This window comes from Podarcis erhardii, assembly GCF_964252035.2.
Source record: "Podarcis erhardii genome assembly, chromosome: 1".
Classification (NCBI taxonomy): domain Eukaryota; kingdom Metazoa; phylum Chordata; class Lepidosauria; order Squamata; family Lacertidae; genus Podarcis; species Podarcis erhardii.
The window spans coordinates 59121736-59146755 of NC_138497.1; the positions used below are offsets into that span (position 1 = coordinate 59121736).

At 41.2% G+C, this 25020-nt stretch overlaps 1 protein-coding gene across 2 annotated transcripts in view; it reads right to left on the reverse strand.

Annotated features, from left to right (window-relative positions):
* Positions 1–12517: 12517 nt before the first annotated feature.
* CTTN (cortactin) overlaps positions 12518–25020 on the reverse strand; it is a 28835-nt gene continuing 16332 nt past the window's right edge. For both annotated transcript variants that reach the window (XM_081835200.1, XM_081835199.1), the window contains 7 exons: positions 24199–24254; positions 23133–23202; positions 22040–22188; positions 18322–18435; positions 16906–17089; positions 16404–16472; positions 12518–14294 (listed from right to left, as the gene is read on the reverse strand). In XM_081835200.1, coding sequence (XP_081691326.1) covers positions 14158–14294; positions 16404–16472; positions 16906–17089; positions 18322–18435; positions 22040–22188; positions 23133–23202; positions 24199–24254 — 779 coding nt within the window. In that variant the 3' untranslated portion in view covers positions 12518–14157. The remainder of the gene's footprint in view (positions 14295–16403; positions 16473–16905; positions 17090–18321; positions 18436–22039; positions 22189–23132; positions 23203–24198; positions 24255–25020) is intronic.

Consider the following 25020-nt stretch of genomic DNA (forward strand, 5'->3'; position numbering starts at 1 on the left):
TAAAAAACCAGGGTTGTTGTAGAAGCAGAGTTGTTGTAGAAGCAGAGTGGGGTTGTAGAAGCAGAGATTTCAAAAAACAAACAAACAAACAACTTTCTGACATCCTTTTGGCTTGTTTATTACATTCCTTGGTTTATCTCTAATGAATTTAGTTCTTGTCATCCTTTGTAACTAGTCACACAGCTTTCATTAATTTTTGCCCTCCCACACAGTTAGATTCAGATCTGAATGAGCTGCTCATGCAAAGAAAAGTATTTTTATGCACCGATTGCTTTTGCTGTGTCAAAGTGATCACGTGTGGCGGGGGACTCAGTTATTGCTATGATCCAAAGTATAAATAAAAGAACAATATATATTGTTTCTACAGTTCTGCATGTGAATGCACAAACCTTTGCACAAGCTATGTTCACAACTGCATAGGGTGGGATTTTCCATCTCAAAAGATCATCTTTCTGCTCTTGCTGAATCCACGTGGCACAAAGCCTGTTTTTACATGCAGAAGTGTATCTTTATGTGTTGGCATTAGTCTTTTATGGCACCAGGAAGAGGAAAATCAAAAAGCGATTGCCTGCAGAAACTGAAACTATAAGCAAGATGCAGGTTTGTTTTTTTTCAGAAACCTGGTGGGCACCTATTATAGATGCAAGGAACAATTTCTAAAAATTCAAGTTAGCTTCAGTTCAAAGGCACCAGGTTGCCCACCAGATTGAGGGGTTCTGGCATGCTTTGTACACGTGTGATGTCTTGCGTGGCACACACACACGTCATGTCACAGGCAATGCGCACTACGACATCATGACACCTGGAGGAGGCTGAGTGCTGTGGAGGAGCCAGCCACTGATGCTGCAAAATGCGACCCACTCAACACTGAGAGGGCCCGACCCCATTCCAACAAATATTCAGGGTGCCAAAAACACGTCAGCCGCCTAAAGTTGGCACACCTTCAGTTTGACTTGTTTGACTTTGGCTTCAGTTTGACTGAAAATCAAAAATCCCAAAGTTCACTTCTGCATTGCTGCATGAACTAGAGCAGCATTGCAGGAGAATACATTTGTTCTCACAACTTGCGTTGAGTTTATTTGACATTGAGTTGAAAACCAATGAAATGGCTATGAATTGGTTGGAATGCATACTTAGAATGATAGTCTTTATTGTGGGATATATATTTAGAGATTTTGTAGCCTATGGAGATTAGCAGTATTCCCCCAGCTTATTCTCTCTCCCACTGTAAGTAATACACATTATTAATTTTGTGGTTCCCGCCTTCCTGAAGACTTCAGCCTATAACAGAAGGTTAAATCATAAGTGGTTACTCAGTCATCAAACTACTTAACTTTCAGAAGGCCTCATATTTTTGGAAGGCATCTAAATTCTTTCCTTAATACGTCCCAGCCTATCTCTAATTATATTTTCTCACAACGAAGTGTCTAATTAGGTCTAGAACTAGTACATAAAATTTAGCAATTTCAATATCTTTCTTTACTGCAAGTTTAAATAGTTGTACAGATAGTTTATAAGCACAATATTTTAAGAATATAAGTGGCTGGTCTACTGGGCAGCCTTTGTGCCACTTCAATGCTAGAAATTTAAAAAAAATAAAATAAAACTTTTGTGGTTTACTACTATTTCTGTGGAATAATTATTAAGTCTTGACCTTTTTAAATCAACCTCATTTGGATGCATCTGAACCAGCAGAGCTGTGTTATATTTTCTATCTTTGCTAGAACTTCTTCAGAAGATGAGTGTTTCTTCAAACATGGTTACAATTAACAATGCAGTGGTTAATTATGAAAACTAATATTCATCTCTCTCTTCTCCCCCCCACTTCACTTTCTGCAAAAACTGGTCTTTTGACTTAACATCTGTTGTTGTATCCTTCACAGGTTCCTATTTGCATTTGAAAGTTCCAAGTAACCTTATAATTAAAATCTAATTTAAATGCAAAAGTCCTGAAATTTCCATAATTATATGGATTATGTAGAGGATGACATTCATATATTCAGTGGCTACGAAAAGCCATCAAATACTTTTTTGTGGTGGGGGGGGTGTAAAAAAGAAAATGATAATTCAGCCATCATTGTCTTCCATTTGGTGATATTGCAGAATTCAGTAAATAAACCACGAACGCCATGCTCCTTTTTGCTTCTTTGAATGCAGTTGGTGTTACCTCTACAATATGTGCCAGGAAATACAACAGGACACATGGTAGGAAAAGAAAATAGAGAGAATTATTTCTAAGCTGCTGTTAATCATACCCTTTTACTGTTGAATATCTTATGATGGTGTACACCGAAGTTACAAGTGATGGTAATCCCTTTCTTAAAAGGGGTCTCTTAGATACCTATCTCTTTCAGGCACTTACATAGTAGGTACAATAGAATTAGTAGAAAAGAGATTTAAACATCAAAGAGCTAATGAAATAGTTTATTTTTACATTGTGTCTTATGATTGAAAGAGTAATAGGGCCTACAAGGAACTGCTTTTATCAATAAAATACACCTTTGCCAAGAGGAAGTAGTCTTTAGTACTGTTTGATGGTTTTATCACAGAAAGCAATAGTAACAGATACAGTTGCCTCCTAGCATTTTTATCAGTTTTGAAAATGTTGGGAGCAGGAATGGCCCTTCTAATCTCCTGCTACTATGATGGTGCAAAATAAGGTGTTAGAGATAATCTTGTTAATGATATTCCAGGTTTTAGGAACAACTTTTGTTTATATACTGTAATTTAAATAAATTGCATTTACATGCCTAGTTTCTGTAATATTTGTGTATACAATACCAAAATCACACAAGATGTAAATTGTGTATAACTGCACAGACTCTATTCCCTGGGTGTCTGGGAACATTTTAAGTTTTAATTCATATATTATAAAATGACTATATGTGACTGTTGATTTACAGAATTTACATATCACAAAAGCTAACTATTTGTGGTACCTAAGTTAATAAAAGTGATTTTCTGATTCTGAGTTCCTTTACAAACAAGCATTACCCAGTTGATCTGGCAATGACTCTGTGTATGAGCCTCTAATACTGATAATTTTTCCATTACATTTATTTTATTTTCTAGATAGTAATGTTTCTCGCTATAGTTTGTGTAACAACTTGTGTTCATGTTATCTTTGTTGCTGTAATTTTTGTGCTTTAATTCCTCTTATTTCAAATTGATGACAACAAAATCAAGCTCCTGTAACTTGCACTTTCCCTAATCCTTACTACTCTTGTATGGCAACCAAAATTACTGTAAGAAATAAATATAATATTGCACTAAGGTTGTGGTTCTGATTACAAACAGTAAGAACAGTCTGAATCTTTGTTTTTGAAAAGAGTTGCCAAAACTTGCTGTTTAATATTTCTTTTTAAAAAACTGTTCCAGTTAGCTTTAATTTAGCTCCCACAAGATATCTGACTACTTATCATTATTGTGGAGTCCAAATCCGAATTTCAGATGAGAAATGTGTGTTGTAGAAATATGAGAGAACACACGTTTGTGTAAGGGTGATTTGAGTTCTTGCTTTGATGGATGTTTTAGCAATCTTTTTTCTCCCCTGATTGTAGTGATTTCAGTGTTCTGAGCTTCCCAAAGGACAATTAGTTGTCATTTCAGATGTTAAATCATTATAGTTTAGTGAAAGGCCCCCATGTTAAGGCACCTTACGAAAGAGACGCAAGGGCTGTGACTCAAAGGTTCTCACGTTCCTCACTGGGCTGCAAATAAGTAGCAGCGCCATTGCACAGAAGGCCCACCTCTGCTCTTCCCTCTCAGCGTGCTGACCGTGTGGAGGAGGAAGGGACTGCCTGCCCTATTAGACAAGAGATTTAACAGCAGACCATTTTGACGCCTTTATTCCAAGCATATCTCCTTTACCGTTTGCCTGATCCTCTTTAAAAGCCATTCAAGTTGGTGGCTGTCGCAGCCTCCTGCGCGAGAGTATTCCAAAGTTTAACTGTGTGCTGCATGAAGGCATTTTATGAAATGTGAAGCTAAATGAAGGCCTTTCCCGCTCCCCTTTTGTTCAGCAACCGTTTGCATATAGAGAATTATAGTCAGAAAGGGGAATCGGGAAACAGAAGCTTATTTCCTAACGCAGTTCAGGTGTAAGTGCGCTATGCTTCCATCACTCGTATTCTGCAATTGGAGTTCATCAATTCCTATGGAAGGATTGCATTTCCCTTATCATGGGAAGAATGTTGAATATTCTAAGCTTTCTGTTTCTTCATTTGATTCCCCCCACCTTTTTTCCCTTTAAGTCAGATGTGGGGAACCTGAGGCCCCCCAAAAGATGCTGAACGCCAGTTTTCATCATCCTTGACCGTGGCCCATGCAAGGTGGAGCTGGTGGAAGTTTGAGGACAAAAACACTTGGGAGGCCACAGGTTTTGCTGTCCTTGGTTTAAATTCTGAAGATTCATGGAAGAAAATGCCTTAATGCAGTTATGAAATTTATGTTCCATAATAGATGGGATTTGGCTTTGTTTAGAGGTTTAGTTTTCTCCCATGCATGGGTTTCTGGTCAATGTCCATTGTGTCTGATATTCAAAGGATTCTGTAGCTTTGTTTTCTTCAGTGTTTAATTGTATTCAGTTATTCTAACTGCCAAGATACATGGATATCTTTATCTAGCTATAGATACGGTTATACCTGCACACATTATTATTTTGTAATAATAATTATAAAACTAGCCTCGCACCATGCTATGGAATTACTAGTGCTGGGTATGGTTCCAGGTAGTAATTTACACATCTTTGTTAAAGCTTTTTCATTCAGGAAACTGGTTAATTTCAAACATATTGCATTGGCCACCTTACAGGACAGAGTGAAGACTTGCATCAACAGGATAATACTCAAGAACAGTACCAGCACTGACCATGAGTTATATACTGAAATTGTACATCAGAACGCAGTAAATACAAGGATGAAGTGCGGGCTTCGGACACTTTGAACCTGACTTGTACAAATCTTGTTACAAACTGTTGATCTTTTGATGAGAAATACCATTTCAACATCCATGTATTGTAGTTACAGTGCCTTGTATTCTGGATCCAGAAGTCCATCAGTGCACAGCTTAACAAAAAATTAAATTGCTAAATGTTGGGGGGGGAATCAAAACATTATTTTGCAGCCCTCTCTAATAAAGCTGTGACTTGATGAGTCACCAAAATGAAATAAAAAATTCAAATAAAATTGTGTTTCAGTTGTTTCCCAATAACAAATATGTACGACATCTGTTCAGTACGTAGGGATATAATTTCTGTACTTTTATGCAGATCTTAATTTAACAGTGTACACGTCGCTGTTACGTATCAAACTCAAGCTCTTTACAGATAGATACGCTGACTCCTAGTGGCAATTGTTTGACAAGTCAGGGAACAATTTATATAAAGTTTTCAAACAATAAATTAAAAAGGAATCTTGTTTTTTAAAAATAAAAAACACATTTATTTTACTAACCTATTATTTGAACATATATATTTTAAAATTTTGTATTTTAATATAGCATTGAAGTAGGTTTGGAGAATAGTGCCCTAAAAGGCAACAGGTGCATCTTTTAAATAAATATATTTACAAGTTACAGAGCTATCGAAAAGGGGGGAGAATTAAAGGCAGACAAATCACCCAGTCAAAAGCCCAGGTGAGCTTGTGGCAACAGAGCAGAAGGTAGGTCCACATTTTTTCTTTTTTCCTTCCATCAGCTTTGTGGTTTCCATGTTGTTGTTTATAGTTTTTGTATTGCTCCCAATGGGAAAGGAAGTAAACTTGCTCCAGGGCCACTCTCTTCTGGGGGTCTGCTTGGGAGAAGGAAGGAGCTTTGGAAGGAGCAGATTAAAAGCCTTCCCTTACCCGCTCCAGTAATGCATTCATTTTGCCCTCTCCATTGTCAGCGTACTAGTGATGGTGGAGGGACAGTTGCAAGAGCTGGAGGATATGTCTGGGGCAAGCCTGCTCAACTCAGGGCTTTCCATCCACGGAGGGAGAAATCCACAGTGTCCTATGGCCCCATGGGATGCTGTCCCAGAGACTAATAAGTTTGCAATTTAACTCTAATTGGTTTCAGTGGTAAGGTCCCAGCACGTGATTAAGAATCTCCTATTTAAATAAGTAGATGTGACATATTTAGAGCAAAATGCAGTTGGGAGCCTACTGATTTGGGTATATTTTTTTAAGAAAACAAGCTAGGCATAGGAGTGTGTGTGTGTGTGTGACATTTCCTGTTTTATGTTGTGAAAGAGAAGGGATGCAAGTCTTATTTAATTTTTATGTGTGTTTTTTTTATGTCAGTCTCCATTGTAGCAAGTTGCTATGCAGCAGGAAGGCCATTTTGTTTGTGGAAACATAATTTTCCAGAAGGTTGCTTAGGAGCATTATGGTGGATGGATTTTTTAGTTGGAAATGGGGAATACTCAGTGGGATCTAGGTACTGCTTAGGGTAATTATGCAAGGGGCTTGTAATATCTAGCCCAATGTTTGATACTTTACTTTGAAGGGAGTTTCAAAAGCAGCTTGCTATAGAGCATGGGTGCATAGCAAACTGGTTTTGAAACAGCTTGAGGGTCTATGATTCAAAGCAAAATAGCCTTTAAAAACTTCTGAGCAGGGTCATTGTTGTTTGTCAGATACAGGAAGCAGAGAAGGTGGCTTGGCTTAGGTAAGAATGTGTATGTTTATAACACTCCACATACCCACTTCCACAGGATCAGATCCATTAATCCAGTATTCAGATATCATAACAAAGTGCTTATATTTCAGATGCCATGCTTTCTTTAGGTTTGAAATGCTAGGAATATTTTCAGCACTCCCAACCTATGTGTGCATTTGATACCTTGCCCCTTTTCAATGGAGGGGGGAACATAGGAAAGAAGGGAATCTTCTTCTGGTGGTGAGCAGAACATGTTGCTTTCCCCTAAAGATTAAGAAAGAATGGATGAGGAAAAAACTAATGAGATTCTTAGTGGCAACCCTCGTGGTCATTTTGATTTATTTATTTATTTCATTTATTGTATCCAAGGTAGTAGACATTTTCTCTCCTCTCCACAGGCCCCCCTTCACAAATATTGTGAGGTTGCTTAGGCTGAGATTACAACTGACCCAAGGTAAACCAGGGGTGGTGGTGGTTGTTTTGCTTTGTTTTTGTTGTTTTGACTAGGACATTATACTTAGTATCACTTATATTTTATAATATAGAATCATAATTTACACTAATGGAATATTAGTTTAAATTTAAACAATAAGTCAAATGTGTACATAACATGTATTTGAACATGCAGTTCCTTTTCCACTGAACAGTTACAGTTATAGCAAACTGCCTCAAGGAGCACACAGCCCTATCTGGAACAGCTCGTTTCCATATATCTGTAATGTTGGGATATGCTTATGCTGCAGAGTCTGTTTCTTTCTGCTTGTGTGTATTTTATAGGTGTGCATAGCCAGGGGTCAGCAAACTTTTTCAGCAGGGCGCCGGTCCACTGTCCCTCCGACCTTGTGGGGGGCCGAACTATATTTTTTGGGGGGGGGAATGAACGAATTCCCAAGCCCCACAAATAAACCCCAGATGCATGCATTAAGCCCCACAAATAACCCAGAGGTGCATTTTAAATAAAAGGACACATTCTACTCATGTAAAAACATGCTGATTCGCAAGCCGGATTTAGAAGGCGATTGGGCCGGATCTTTTCCCCCAGGCCTTAGTTTGCCTACCCATGACATAGCCTATATTTATTTGCATGTATAAGCACATTTGCTCTCCTGCATCTCATGCATTAGACTAGCAGGAGCAGAAACAATGTTCCAGAATTGTGATTCCCAAATAAGCACCACTGCAGTACATAATCTTACATATAATCAAACTAACCCTATGCAGATTTAGATGTGCCCAAGCCTCCTGAAATTAAATGCCTGCATAGAATCAGGCAAAAGTATATAACTTTTTATAAAAACATCAACAAAATGAAATGTAACTAATGCTAGAAGCAATAGCTAAAGAGGCCACAATCCATTAGTGAGAATTTGACTGACAATGGGACGGATGAGCCAATCGCTACAGCAATTTGTTCTATCAAAGTACAAATTGTAGGGGAAAGTGGAAGAAAGTCTATGAAGTGCCATCCTTGTACTTTCTAGGAACCACTGGTCTGAGCATTTCAAAACACACCTGAAAACGTGCTGGGCTATTTTTATTCTGCTCTAATTATACAAGGAGATTGGACTGGAACCTATTACACTGTAATTTACAATGAGTTCCCCTCACTTATGCCATTCATGAACAAAATTAATCTCAGCTGTAAGCCTGACAGTTTGTTGGTGTTCTGGGTAGCCAATGAGCCTGCCCTGCTTCCAGTTACCTGAGAAGGAATTGGCAGCACACCAAACCACAGGGAATGTAGCAACACCAGCTGCTCCCCCAGCAGCCATGCCAGTTGTTTGTTTATTTGCTACACCGATATCCTGTCTTTCCTCCAGAGAGCTCAAGGCTGCATACACGGTTCTCCCTCATCCATTGTATCCTCAAACAAACAAACAAAACAAAAACCACCACAGTGAGGTAGGATAGATGAGACACAGCAGCTCAGGGAAGGATGCACCATGGGAGAATACCTTCCCACAGCTGTATATGGACAAAAAGAGCTGCACAACCAACCCTGCTGCTTTGAAACAACATGTGTTTTGCTTGCAGGAGATCCCAGGTGCAAAGCCTGGCTATGATTTCCTACTAAGAAAAGGCTGGGAGGTGCTAGAGCACAGGGACCACTGATGGCCTGGTTCTCATATCGCCCAGGTTGGCTTTTAAGCATCATTCTAGCTACTTGCCTTGATGCCTGTGTCCTGCTCCCACTACCAGAGGCAATAGGCCTCTAAATATGAATTGCTAGGAATTACAACTGGGGAGAATGCTGCTAGGCGTGGTCTTCTGGTTGGCTGCTGGAAGAGCAGGAAGCTTGATTAGATGGGCCTTTGGCCTGATGTAGCAGAGCTCTTATGTTCTTATATAGTTTCTGTCCTATGTTTCCTGCACTGCAGGAAGTTAGACAAGATGACCCTCAAGGTCCCTTCCAACTCTGCATTTCTATGATTCTGTGATGCTATCCAGCCACACCTTTCCTTTCTGATTTGCCTGGACCTGCTGGTCGTTGCCCAAACAAACACTGCTGCCCACATTCCCCTTCCACCTCGTGCTATCTGACTACATCATTCTGCACAGGAGTAGTAACAGATTTGTGAAATGTCAAGAGCCTTCTCCCCTACCCTTTTATTTGTGGGGTGTGTTGGCCTTGCAGCCCTTTGGCAATCCATCAGCAGAGTCTCTGGCTGTTGCACATCCAAAATACTCCATCCCTGGAGACTTAGAGCAGATCCTAAAGCCCTCCAGACCATGCAACTGAAGCATTGGATTGCACTATAATTCACTTGTCATATTAAATCATCTTAAACCATCTGCTGAGAAGTCACTGGTCACGTAGCTGTTGATTTAGACAATTCAAAAGCACTTTAACCAATTTTCATCCAGCAGTGCTGTTTATAAATTATTTACTCAACTGGTTAAAAGCATAACTGAAATCCGCTAATCATTTGCTATCATTGATTTTAAAAGAGGCCAACATAATCACATTATGGAAGCTCATGTTTCTGCTTGGAAAGGTAGTGGTGCCAACTATGGACTTCCCTTCTCTTCTGCTAGCCCTGTTTACACTGTTCATTAGTAACTTTCATGTTAAAATCCAGTTTGCTTAATGTGTCTATTTATTGAATTAGTTTAGTTTTTCTGAGTGAAACAAAATGGCTTTGAATATGAGCCTGCTTTAACAGGGAGTAATTACTTTTATCCACTGAAACAGAAACATCTGAAGCAGAAATGGTTGGCTTGGGAAGCATTCGTTGCAGCCCAGTCTCCTGCTGACCAGCCTCAAGGGTTTCACTTTTGAAATCTGAAATTTCTTATTTTTCCTGGAGGGAAAAGGAAGTCTGCAAGGGAAAGAAAAGAATGGAGGAGCAAGATGTGCAAACCCACCACTGAGGTAGGTGCAAGCAGTCTCCAAACCATGATTCATTTCTCCCCAGTTCCAAACCACATTTGAAAATTAAACACATTGGGTAGTGGATTCCCCAACCCCCACCCCTTAACAATTCTCCTCAGCCTCAAGGCTTTATATAAAATAAATTGGATGCAAGAACATTCTTCACCATCCCCTTAAATCTTGCCATCTGTGCAAGCTAAAAATAAAGTAGCAGCTTAAAGAGGGGCTTTATAAAATGCAGCACAGAAATGCCTTAAGATTGGCTGGACTCTCTCAAGAAAATAAAATTATGCTAGGTTACTCCCAGTGTTGAGCACCACAGCCAAGACTGCACTCTGTTTTTCTTCGCAGGCTATTGAAACCTTCAGAATTTTATTCTGTTAATGTGTAAAGGAGGGTGGGTCAGACCGAGTTAGTGGTTGTACTGGAAGAACACAAACAGCAGAGGGAGTTGTATTCACTCTTAACATAGAATGTAACAAAAACCTTTCCCCCAGGGAGCCTTTATTTTATTGGCAGTGCTAGCAAATAAAAGCAAGTTTGTGTTGAAACAGTTTAAAATTCCAGGGTCTTTACTAGTGAAGCCACATTTTTGGGATCTCAGCCTGCTACAATATGAGATTTATGTCTTCATAGCACTTTCTTCTATCAGCTAGGTTTTACAGGGTCTGGCTGTTTTCACTGACTATCCTTTCAAGTTTCAGGCTTCTGCAATCTTCAGAAGATACTATGTGTTTGTACATTTTAAAGGTAAGAAGAGGAACCTGTAATTGTAAAGATGCCTATCCTCAAAAATACCACCATCATGTCCCAAGAGATCATAATTACAGCCGTTCCTTTTCTACAGCAAACTCACTAGCTGGAATGCTGGCTAGGGCAAAAGTAACTGGTTAGGGGCCCATCCTGTTTGCCGCAAAAACTGCCCTCAGCCATGTCTGCTTTGCAGCAGAGAGTAGGAGCCAGAGCTTGAAAAGGTGACTTTGCATGTTAAATGTGTTGTTCTTGGCTTTAAAAAGCTTCCTATCCAGGCAGAACTATGACAGACGCAACAAGGGAGCATTGTATGTAATGGGTTTATTCTGCACAGCAGCTGCCACCAACTATCAGTAATACACCACAGACTTTCAAAAAATAGAGCAAGCTTTTTCAATACAATAATCAGAGGACACAAACACAATCATGTTGTTGGTGGGTGATTCATATTGATTAAGCTGTCTGTAAGCTACCCCGCTGGTTTCCAAATTATTTATTTTCTCTCTTTCTCCCCCTGCTATCATTAAATCTGACAGAGATGAGGAATTCTCCCAAATAGGCAAAATGGACCCCAGGTTTTTCACAGAAGCAACCTAGGAAGCTTCATCAGGTAGAATAAATGAATTTACAGCTATACTGCCTTCATCCACCCCACAAAAAAAGTATATACCTTTAAAATATATTTACACAGGGGGTGTTGAAAATGACTTGACTTTAAGCCAAGCACAAATCCTCCATATATACCAGTTGTGAACCATTTCATAAATTACATAAGATGAATGTGTGTGTGTGTGTGTGTGTGTCCTTGTTGTATCATCAAGTCCGTCAATCCTAGCCCCCTGACAAGTGTACCAGAGTTATAGATTGGAGGGGGTATCACACCAACTGGTCAGTTTGTTCAGCCCTTGAGGGCTCTAGGGCCTGCTTCTCCATTTAGGTAAGGTAAAGGTAAAGGACGGTCAAGTCTGGTCAAAGGTGACCATGGGGTTGTGACGCTCATCTCGCTTTCAGGCCAAGGGAGCTGGCGTTTGTCCACAGACAGCTTTCTGGGTCATGTGGCCAGCATGAGTAAACCGCTTCTAGTGCAATAGAATACTGTGACGGAAACCAGAGCACATGGAATTGCAGTTTACCTTCCTGCTGCAGTGGTACCTACTTATCTACTTACACTTGTGTGCTTTTGAACTGCTAGGTTGGCAGAAGCTGGGACAGAGCAATGGGCGCTCACTCCGTCGTGTGGGTGCGAACTGCCGACCTGCCGATCAGCAAGACCAAGAGGCTCAGTGGTTTAGACCACAGTCCCCTTCACCGTCCCCATGTCTACACCAAGGCCACTTGCCATCTGAAAAAGCTCTGCTGGATAACACTGAGCCCTTTGATGTATTAGCTACACATTTTGCAGAGAAAGCAGCTCATATCCAGGCCAATTTAGTTGCCCTAGTGAATACAGAGCTAGAGATGGGTGGAATTACCACATTGATTATGCTGTACCCAAGGATGCAGACAATGTGCTCAAAGGTGTAAGGGTCTGCTTTGTGCTCCTTTGACCTTAAGAGTCCTTCCTGGATGGTGAAATCTGCTAGAATTGGGCTGTCCATGTGGCTTACCGATGGTTGTGGATGCCTCATTGAGAGTTGGAGTGACCAAGGCTTTCTCACATACTCTGAGAGAGTTTTGTGTGTTTTTTAAAACTAGCTCAGTATGTGACAAACAGATAAAGCCTTTAAAGCACACACACAAACAGGCCCTGCAGATGGTTCCAAAATTTTATTTGAATATTTAATTTACAAAAAAGGAAAAAAGGAATAATGTACCCTATGAGGTGTCCTATGCAAAACTTGGTAAGATTAACTGCATATAAAATCCGGCCCAACCCAATGTAATACTATTAATGCAATCAGGAGACAAATAGAAACCAGTGGGAAAGGAAACATCAGGTAAAAGTGACATTCTTCTTAAAGATTGTCCCAACTAGTTAATTCCACCCCCCCCCCTCACGATCCCACCCCCCGAGGCCGCCTTCCTAGATACACTGTACACTGCCATTTTACATAAATATTGTTTTAATATTCCACTGGGCTTACTTACGAGACTTTTTCACTTTTTCTTGCTGAATCAGTTCCTCCCTGAATTCCTCCAGTCAAGTAGAAATGGACAGGACACACACACTGAACACGTCTTTGGTAGGGATGCTCATGTGATCAAAATTAGTGACTAACCCAATATTTGACTTGTCCCATTGAAGTAGTAGCAAGAACTTCAGCTTAACATTTGGCAAGAGGCAGACACACTTTTACTGATTTGTGTTACTGGCAGTTTCAGCTGAACTTATAAAAAAGGTGGTAGTTTTCTACACATTGCTTAGTAGAGATTATCTGCAAGGTTTTAAGCTCCTCTTATTAACATTCCTTGAGTGAAATAAGGTTGCATAACCAGCTTACCACACAGTCGGCCTTCTCCCACTTCCAAATCATAAAACTCCAGTATGTATGTACACACCTATTGCCTCATTTTAACCTTCAAGGCAGCAGTGTTATGAACTGCATGCAGCAGAGGGGTGCTATTTGCAAGACAATGACAACGGTCACTTCTTGGCAAGTCTCTCAGGACCAAAAAATCTCACAGTGTTCTGGGCACAGGGAGAAGAAGAAAAGCAGGGTTTTCTTTTGCCAATATATTGGGAGGCTTCCACTGGAGGAGAACACAAGACAACAAATGCTTATGGCAATGGCATCAACCCTCTTTTGGACTGAATGAATGGTGGCTGCACAAGGGAACTTTCCACTGGATTGCAGTCCTCAAGAAAATATTTTTAAAAAATGTATCTGCACTGGATCCTTCCTATTATCAATGTAAAAAGGTTTTTCCTATGGAGTAATTGCCATCAACTGCAACTCCTCTCAGGTCCTTCTGCTATGTTCCCTATATATGGAAATATGATATATAAACTTGCACGGCTGAGCTCTGGGAAGCTGACAATGAGTAGCTGAGAGTACGGTGAGAGTACTAGAGCAGCTGGACATAATTACTTGGGAATTCAGCACACAAACGGCTACAAAATGAGACATGCAGTTGCCATCAGAAAGAGCTAAAAATGCCTTGGAAATTGTCGGGAACACCATCACCAATTTGGCCAAAAGGAAAAGCCCCCATTTTCAAACCGCATTAAAAACCTATGACAACAGGCTGAAGTGGGGAACGCGAGAGTTACAATATATTAAGCGATTTCTGAGCCCATAAACATTTGTAAAAGCATCGGCAAAATATCTTAAATATAAAAGGAATATGTATAGACCCCCTCCATCCTCCGGAAGAAAAAGAACATGATTTGTAGTGTAATAAATCAGACGAATGATCATGGTATTAAGGCATAAATGGTAGGACATTATTTCCTATTGCCTCAGCTCGACATAATTAGCTGGGAAGAGCCCGTATCTGCCTTTGCACACTCCCCTCCACCAGCCATCATCGATCATTTCAATGTTTGTGATGATGTCGTCAGGATCAAAGGAAATTTCATCATCCCCAGCTGTGGAAAGAGCAGAAGCAACTCTCCAGTTAGTATCTCATACAGATATAAAAGGGGGTGGGGTGGGGGAACGGGTAAGGTACTAAATAATAGTATTTGCAATTAGTTAATCTGTGTTCGAGGAGGGTTCTAATTGATGGTTATAAAGAGGGGAAGGGTCTTTCGTGTTATACCCAAGACATGGGAACACAACTCTAGATTGCCCCTGAGATCCCAAACTTCCATATGAAATACCTTAATTCTATGAGAAACGTGCAATTCTTTTGCCTAGGTGGTATACGAGAAAAAGATTGAAACCACTGAAGATTGTTCCTGGCATGTGTGTGCCAGATCATGCCATCACCAAGGACTACTTCCAGATAGGATGCTTGTTTTTTAATGGTCAGGCATGATGAATAAGTGTGTTTGGCATTCACATGAGAACTCTGCCAGACCCTTTGCTGATTTGCTGTGGCACTGGGGTCCTTGTCCTCTAGATCGCCTAGCATGGCAATCCTGCAGTGGAATGCTTACCAAAAGGGAAATCCCTTTGAAGCAGATTGCAAAAGGGATACTGTTTGGCAAGGATTCTCAGGGGAATATACTCAGCATACTGGAAAGCGAGTAAGGTGAGTGACACAAACCTTGCAGAAGAAAGGGTAATCCAAATCCCAAGAGCAAAACAAAAATGCTTACGTAAAATCTTTCATAAAACTGGGAGAGTTACCAGTTATTTTTATCATCTACTAACTCCTGCCACAGATGTGGAAATATATTTTTGAACCTAGAGGTGGAACTAATAACCCTTTCCCCAAAAGACAATGTGGATTCTGCTTTGGAACGCTATGTGGCCAACTATTTGGTGTAACGAATTACCACAAACTGAAATTCAGTGTCTCAGTCAGAGTAAGTGATTTAAGCAGAAAATACTTCTCTGCCATATAGCAAAGCTGTGAGATGTAGCCTCATCCTAACTTCTTGGCTTCTGAGATACCATTAGGTGTTGCCTACACACCTTTATAATAATTAATAAATAATAATAATAATAATTTATTATTTATGCCCCTGCCCATCTGGCTGGGCTTCCCCAGCCACTCTGGGCGGCTTCCAACAAAATATTAAAATACTGTAATCCATCAAACATTAAAAGCTTCCCTAAACAGGGCTGCCTTCAGATGTCTTCTAAAAGTCTGGTAAGTTGTTGTTCTCTTTGACATCTGGTGGGAGCGTGTTCCACAGGGCGGGTGCCACTACCGAGAAGGCCCTCTGCTTGGTTCCCTGTAACTTGGCTTCTCGCAGTGAGGGAACCGCCAGAAGGCCCTTGGCGCTGGACCTCAGTGTCCATGTAGAAAGATGGGGGTGGAGACGCTCCTTCAGATATACTGGACCGAGGCCATTTAGGGCTTTAAAGGTAAGCATCAACACTTTGAACTGTGCTCGGAAACGTACTGGGAGCCAATGTAGGTCTTTCAAGACCGGTGTTATGTGGTCTCAGCGGCCGCTCCCAGTCACCAGTCTAGTTACCACATTCTGGATTAGTTGTAGTTTCTGGGTCACTTTCAAAGGTAGCCCCACATAGAGCACATTGCAGTAGTCCAAGCGAGAGATAACCAGAGCATGCACCACTCTGGCGAGACAGTCTGCGGGCAGGTAGGGTCTCAGCCTGCGTACCAGATGGAGCTGGTAAACAGCTGCCCTGGACACAGAATTGACCTCCACCTCCGTGGACAGCTGTGAGTTCAAAATGACTCCCAGTCTGTACATCTGGTCCTTCAGGGGCACAGTTACCCCATTCAGGACCAGGGAGTCCTCCACACCCACCTGCCTCCTGTCCCCCCCAAAACAGTACTTCTGTCTTGTCTTTAAAGCAGGTGCGAGGGTTAGAAACTTAGTCAATATTCTCACCTACTGAATTTCGCACCCACCATTCCTGTGCTTGTGCACTGTGTTCAGAAAACTGCAAAATTTATGACACAGCTCTGAAAATGTTCTGCATTGTATGAGATAGTGCTTTTTGAAGAATATTTTTTTTTTGTGTGTGTGTGTGTGTGTATGCTCAATATAACCCCATGCAAAATATATTTTTTAAAAAAACCCAGAACTGCAGAACTAAGAGTATGTATTGCTTACCAGCCTGGTAATCATATAAGGCTATCGCTGTTATTCCAAGGTCGTTTTCGTATTCGTAAGTACTTTCATCTAAAGGGAAAGGGACACATTACTACTATGCATGACACAATAAAAGGATATGTGAATTTCTTAAACTCATGTACTAACATATAACATAAGTCATATAAGTCAAGCTAGTATGCCTTTCCCCCAGCTTTGTTTTTCAGAAAGCACAGACCCCAAATATTTATAGGTTTGTATCTGATGCTACTCTAAGGAGCTCAATACAGCACAGAGAGGCTTCCCAGGTAAATCTCCTGCCAAGCATTAGCTACACACAGCCCTGCATAGCTTTAGAAAAAGAAGGAACCGTCTACTCAAAAGTATTACCTCCCAGCTCCTGTCACTTACTGAATCTTTTCTAGCCTGAACATCTCAAACTACCAGATCTGAGAACAGTCTACCATTGCCTAAAGCCATGACCAAAGAGATCTCTCCTAGGTCAAAAGATAAGCTGACGAACCTGCTTGATACTGGTTTCCTGCCCCAGCCACTTCATACACCGTCTCAGATTCATACTCTGGCTTCCGCTGACTGACTGCTTCTTGGTAGTCAGATTCTTCAACTTTGTTGTTGGTTTCTGGCTCGTGTGCGGCTGAGTAATTTGCATTTGAATTCTTGTAGCCAGACTCAAAGGAAACGGCATCCTAGAGGGAAGGAGAGGCAGCCAGAACATAACAGACAGAGAGAACTTCAAGTACATTGTTGTTACAGAAATGCAGTTATTACTGCCTCCCTTAGGAGGAGGAAACCTCAACCTTGGGGGAAGGGTGGTGGGGAATGCAGGGACTCTTAAGGCCTGCTCCAATCCACAGCCTGGACTGGCATGTGTTCTTGAACTGCTGCTTGCCTGCACATAGGGTGGAGAGGAAAGTGCACACAGAGAGTGTGCACATGTGTACACAAGCACACACAGAGAAACCTCTTTTTTTGCATATATGCTACAGTACAAAAGTAGAAGTTATATTCATAGCTCCGTCTGTTTTGCCTCTGACCCCACCCACAGCTGGCATGAGGCTCTCAGAATGTCCCTGTTGGGCTAATAAAGGTGCCCCACCCCCAGTACACAGGACACAGTGCACACCACACCCACATTAATGCATATAGGGCTAAAGTGTGCAGGGGAAGGACACCCCTGTGCCAGCCCCCTGCACCCCCCAAATGCTCATCTGCTCCACCTGACACAGAAGCCCCCTTTAGACCTTCCTCAGCGCTTTCAGCTGAACATGCTTCGAAGCCTCCCCATAACCAGGAACTCCTCCTTATCGGAGTTTTCAAAAATGAGGAGCACATGAAGACAGCCCATGGACTGCTTGCATTTTAGAGACTGCTGCAAGCTGACATTTTGCAAGTGCCCTTCCCGTGAAGATACACAGCGAGTGCCTTATGAGAGTCCGACAGATCAATTCCTTGGCAAAGTAATTTGGCAGACTCGAGGAGAAGCTGGGGTGGTGCACTGCAACAGCCGCATCACAGTCAATGTGGGAATACAATTGCACAGCATGTTTGTTCATTATACAGCTGGAAGTCTGCTCCTCACTACGCCATGATAATTCCTTCAAGCGTATTCTCATTTCTCCCCATGATCTCTCCCTTGTCGAATGTTCCAAATTTAGCACAGCAAATGTGATTAAATTTATTACAATGTTATTGTCCTGAGTGGTATAAGGCCGCTTCTGGTGGTGCCCCTTGTGCATATAGCCCACCATTGTCTCCTCTGACAAGCAGAGGAGGAACAGACCTCTTTCACAGCAGTTCCTACCTGACAGGTAGATGCCAATGATTGTATCTGGGAGCTTCAGCATGCAAAGCATTTGCCCTTCAGCTAAGGTTTTGCTTTTTTCCTGTTTGGCTAAATGACTATAGCTAGCAAACTAACCTCATAGACTGGACTTGATGGCAATTTTTCTTCCACAGGCTGCAGTGTGGGAGAAGGAACAGGAACAGGAGCAGGAGATGGAGGTGGAGTTTGTTTCTTGGCTTTGGCCTGTTCCTTTAAAAGAAAGAAAGAGAGAGAGAAAACAGAGTGGGTGGGTGGGAGAAGAGATATGGATCAAAGCCAGATCTGTAGCACAGACATGACACAACAAGAGGAGCAGGAATTTTGTGACTTGCACTTAACACGCAACACCACCACTAACTTGCCCCTCTATGAAAAAGTGATAGAATTTGTAAGGAAGGTAATTTATTTTCTGCAGCAGTTTCACTTATGGAGTCACACTGCAGGAGGCTAAAACAGAAACCAGGCACAGTGAGGAGAATACTTAACAGTAAGACTATGATGAGGTCGTCCTTTAAATCCTCCACAAGGAGTTACCCTGCAGTTACAGCTACAAGGAGCATGTGAGCCAGTGTGACCATGTTGAGAGCTTGCAACTCAACATAGTCAGTGGCAAGCTGCATGAATATGGCAACCAAGTTACCCCACTCATGGGCTGACTCTTATGCCATCACTGCTGCCCCATGGAGCAGCACCGTGGCAGTGTGAATGGGCTGGCAAGTATGCTATTTCCTTCACAGGATCCACTTGCAAGGAGAATCCCACACCATAAAGCAAGACGCTTGTACTTCCTGTTAAGTTCTTCCTTCACCTGTTTTGTTGCTTTCTATGTATCCTTAAGGGACGCAGGTGGCCTAGGACTTGCCAATCAGAAGGTCGCGGTTCGAATCCCCGCAACGGGGTGAGCTCCCGTTGCTCGGTCCCTGCTCCTGCCCACCTAGCAGTTCGAAAGCATGTCAAAGTGCAAGTAGATAAATAGGTACCACTCCGGTGGGAAGGTAAACGGCATTTCCGTGCGCTGCTCTGGTTCGCCAGAAGCGGCTTAGTCATGCAGGCCACACGACCCGGAAGCTGTACGCCGGTTCCCTCAGCCAATAAAGTGAGATGAGCGCCGCAACCCCAGAGTCGGCCACGACTGGACCTAATGGTCAGGGGTTCCTTTACCTTTGTATCCTTAAGCATGGGGGGCCAATCAGGCTTCAAGCTCCTATTTTTAAAATGGCCTCAGAACATAATGGCACCGCATTTTCCAATGCACCAAACATGACCTTTCTGACAAGCTGATTGGACTAAAGGGTAAAGGACAGGGAGATGAAAGATGGCCCAAATGTGAACTGCCAGGTGGAGCACTGTCAGAGGCAGCAGCTGCCACCAAGACAGTGGGAGTCAGAAAGGAGTTTTTGCAGCCTCCTGTTCCCGAGACTCCCAGAAACAATGATGTCAATTAACAGCAACTGGTGTGAGGTGGAGCAACACAGGTGACACAGGTCACCATTTCTGGAGCAACCAGTGTGCAGCACCCCTATGACAACTGCCAATGGGGTGGAGGAATCCCATAGTCAGAGTTAGGGAAGAAAGGCACCCCAGGATAGGAGATTGGATCAAATAATGCTTCTGGGTGAAAGCTGAAAGTGTCACAGAAGGCCCTCTTGTCCCTAGATACATACAGCGAGTACACTTGTGGTCAGCTGCTTAGTGTAAACAATTGTGGAAACGGCAATAGTTAAATCTACTATATCCTACACATTTCACTTTATGTATCCCTATTTCCACATTGCTGCTGCTACTGAGGGAGGGAAGAGGGTATTGTGTGTTTTTGCTTTCTATTGTTAGTGTATTGTATTTGTTGTATTTTTATACTCTTCTATTAGCTGATTATTTCGCTGTATGTATCTTTATTTCTCTACCACGGCTGATTAGTGAAATTGCTGTAGGATTTATTAAGCACTGCACTTTTAAGTCTCAGTTGTTCACTTAAGTCAATATATGTCTGGGCAAAAAGTCATGGAGGAATGCTGTTTTTACAAGGAGACTATATATTTTTACACTGGCCAGATGCTTATACAAAGAGGTAAACTATTTTTAGTTGCAGTTGTACTGATGAATTGTTGCTGCCATGACTTTGTGGTTTAGATGATATATTACTGTGTACAGTTGTTTTATCTACTGGCCGTCAGGCGTCCTGAGTTCCACGTTGAAAGAAGAACAGGATATAAGATTTGTGAATACATAAAATTAGTAGCACTGGGTTATAAGTGATCTGTTCATTGTTCCTGCCATAAACATTTAGGTACTGTGCATTTCCCTAATGGTGAATTACAATACACAAGAGCGATGACTATAACATTGATTACTACATATCTCCCCACCCCCACCCACCCCCCGCAAGTAAGCATTGATGGGAAACAAGTCTGTAAGTCTTCCCTTGTCTAGTTAACCCACTAACAAGACAAGACATACTACAAAGCTGGGAGAGGAACTTATTTTTCATTTGTAGTCCCAGGGCTGTGGTCTGACACACTAAATTGTTACCAGGTGTTGTGAATGCAAGCAGTACAGGACTGCTGCATTTCATTTCACAGAGCCCACATATTCTGTAGCAGACAGGCAATTTCTTTCTACATCAGTGTCTCAAAGGCAGGAGTCAGAGTGGGTGGCAATAGGAAGACCCATGCTGGGTGCTGCTGCTAGTAATTTTCTCCAGATTAAGCTGCACAGCACTTTCTAGGACTTAAAGATAGTCCAAACAAGGTAGGCATTTAGGAGCAATAATCTAGTATGTTTGCTCATTAGAAATAAAAGTAAAAACTACCACCTTGCTTTTCTCTTTCTTAGATTTAAATGACATCATCAGGGACACAGATCATATGATGAAGAAAGGAATTGGTTGGGAGCACGGATACAGCCAAGTTACATTTCTTTAACAGAGAACACTCAACAGAGGTTGATGCTTTCCAAGAGATGGGGGGTGGGAGACAGAAACCCTTCTAGTGTATTTATTCCAGCTGGCTCTACATATTTTACTGAGGAACTGCCTCTGCATTTTGCCAGCTACTTAACTCAAACCTTACAGGACGAGAACATTTTAAAATTGCTCAGCCCCATGCAAACATCCTTCTCTATTGTCTAGTTGTGTGCCCCAGTCATAGGATCAAGCTTTAGGGTCATAAAGGAGGCGTGCCTGCCATCTTCAGGACCCAATTCTATCCCACTGCAGCTCAGAAATGCTCAGCAATGATTCTATTGCCAGCACCAGAGCAAGGAAATCAGGGAGCTGAATGTCTCTGCTACAAGTAAAGCTAATGACCTATAGGATGCTAGCAATACAGAGTTACACCAATAGGTTTCTTAACAATAAAAGGAGCAATTCAGATGGAGATGGAGGTCCTAACAGTTTAGCTTCTAGAGGTTTCTGTGTCCAGTCCAGACACAAAGGGATTGGTTGACAACAGCTCACATTTTATCAGCAGAAACTTTCTTTTTGTGAGCTTCATCAGTTGGGATGTACACTGCAGTGACAACCAGAAAGCAGGGATCCTAAGAATATCTAAAAATAGCTTCCTTCCCTCCTCATAGTTTTGAATCCATAGTTTTGATTACAGCCTAATTAATGAATCCTGGAACTAGGAAGACTTTAAGCAATCAATAACCAGACCTACTTATAATATGTATTCTAGTTTTGAATCGTAAAAGTTGACAGCTTTCTAGAAGTTTTAAAGTTAATTATTTTCAAAAAACAAAACAAAACCAATTCTGACTTTTTTCTCAAGGGTGAGGGAGGGTGAAAGAAAGAGGCAAAACAATGAATTTCACTGACTTCCAGCGTCCTCCTGGCTTCCTCTTGTTCTTGCTTGTCCTGTGCCATTCTTTGAGCTCTTTCGACTTCCGCCTTCCTTCTATCCTCCTGCTCTTTATCCTTAGCTAGGTTTTCAAAGTTAGCTCTGATGTTGCTGGTTTTGTTATTTGCTGTAATAGTAGAAATATTGAGATGTTCATTTTACAGGGCAGATTCCTATGCAAACCTCCACAACATACAGATCCAGAGTTAACTGGTAACCAAAATTAAGACTAAGCAAAATCTTTATACTTAGAAAAAGTAATGTAATCCCCTGAGAAGCCTGACTCATTCACCTTCCTACTAAAAACAGATGCTGCAAAAATTGGAACATATTGAAAGTTCAGGCCTAGATGACTGACTTAAAAGTTAGGAATTCGGGAGTCGTTCCAGCAACAAGGCCAAGGATTAGCTGACACGTTCAATTTAAAATGATGACTCCCTTCCTGAGCAGACAAAAAAGAAAATACATTAGAAAGTCCATCCAATTTTTATTTCACCATTCCAAGCATAGAAAGCTAAATACACCTAGGAGATTTAGTACTTATGCTGATGCAATGACTGCACTCCCATGTAATGTTTAAGCATGGCTTGGCATTATGAGGGTGAAATGCAGTAAACCTCAGGCTCACAAACTACCACCACCCCTGAAATGTTGCTACAAGGAGTTGAGAAGTTTTCCTTTCATTTATAGATTAACCACATTTCATCTGCCATCGGAACTTGGGAGAAACTGTGGCTCGCCTTAGCTTAATAGAAACTAGTCACCTTCAAGCCATAATTTAAGAAGCTGTCTTGTTTTCATTCACCATAGTTAAGATTAACTTGGGATTCAGTTGCAACACTAAACCGTGGTTAATCCAAAACAAAAGCTGAAAGTTCAGGAATCTCCTTGTGGCTGTGTCAGAGGTGAAGAGAGGAGCACACAAGCCTGAGATTCACAGCCCCTCATCCTCATAATGCTAGGCACTTAGGCCATCAAGAACTTAAGATATTTCAGGTATAAGGGCAAGCTAAACCATAAACAAGGAAAACATTGGAGAGAGATTTTCAGCATTTTAAAATATAGCCTTACCAGCTTCCACCGGCTTGGTCTTCTGGTACGTTGAAGACAATTTCTCAATATCTTCAAAAGCTGATGCATTCTATCAATAAAAGCCAGATGAGGTCACAAACATATTCAGGGACAAGATACCAAGCTATTAGAAATGCACACAACAGTTTTATTTGAAGAAGTCATTTTTATGCTCCAAAGTTGCTTTTCATGTACAAGCTGCAAGTTCTCAAAGGTGACATGTGCACTCAAAACAAATAAAAAGGCTGTGTGATTTTAATAAGTATCCAGACAAGGCAAAATGCCACCTGATACTTGCCAATCTAATGACAAATGCAAACTTGGACGCAAGAGGTTTGACATTTTTTAATAAGTAAAATGAAACACAAAGCTAAATTTCAACTGAGCAGAGAACTCAAAAGAGCAACTCTCAATTTCAAAAAGCAGTAGAGAAGCTTTAAGTGCACAATGATATGAGGTAGTAAAGCAAACAGATGTCTCTATCACAAATATATGAAGGCTCAATATATGAGTAGACATGGTTACAATTGCACTGAAGGTTGAGGATGCTTTTATGAACTGATCCTTAATACTTTTTATGTTGCAATACTCTTTTTTATGCATTTGGACATTTATATGCTACATTTTTGTAATGTTTTTCTACTTCTTGTGAGCTGCTAAAATTGCAGCTGATATGAATTTCCTCAGAATTTTTTTTTCTTAAAAACAAAGCAACAAAAAAACACTTTCATCATCCACCAGCCACACGTGAGTATGTATATATACCGAAGAAAGTATCTCTTTTCCATAACAGTATCTGTATTAGTCCGCTGTTCTAAAAAATAAAGTAAGAAGCTCCTTTGTATACTTATTCATTGAATTCAGAGGGGATTATTTCTGAGCACCTCTGCATTAGACTGGAGATTCTAATCTGAGGCAGCCATTATGAAAACTGATATCGGGGGGTATTTATTCCACATTATTTAATGCAGACAATTTATCTCTGGCTCCACCCATCATCAGTTCCCAGACAGAAATGAAAGGTTGCCCATCCTTGCCATAAGAAATATTTGATTTACGGTCATACCTTATCCATTCGATCTTTCTGCACGCCATATTTTCCACCAAAGCCTTTCGAATAGTCTAAAAACAGGACACAAAAAAAGACTAATTGTAGGTGATTCTTTCTACCCCTCTTTTGAGTTTTCTCAAATGCAGATGAGTACTGAAAGGAGCTGCATGCTTAAGAGTTCCCAATGACTGCAGCCAAGCAAAAAACGGAAAAGAAGTAGATGCAATAGATGAAATATATATATACATATATATACTTGTAAGATTTTGGAAGAAGTGTTGGCAGATGTGCAAGCTGCAATGGGCCAGATTCATGCTTCCACATTCATTGGCTGAAATGACACTGGATGACTGTTGGCAGGAATCAAGCAAAGGAAAGGATGCTCTCCCTCTCTGGACCAACACCTCTGCCTGCCACTCACCACTTCTATAGAACAGCCTTGGATTACTCTACTTCTAGCATTTACTTCTCGCCACTTCTGGCATTCACCATGTCAATGAATGAGCATTTCAAATGCCAGAAAGACACAGATATATTGACCACAGAGGGCTTTGTATCCAACCAAGCCATAGTCTTCAGTAGATACAATGAAAAGCACTGAACTGACATCAGTCAGGCCCACTGATTTCAGAGAGTCTACTTTGAGCAGGGCAATGTCTCATTACAGATTGACAACAGAAGTACAATTAAATGCTGGATAGATAAACTTGTACAAAACACACACACTGTGGGGGGAAACTGAAGGAATGAAATACTTCTTATTTATGGAAGGATCTCATGGGCTACCTTGCCTTATTTTCATCAAGGAGATTCTATGTAAAGAGAGTTTATATATTT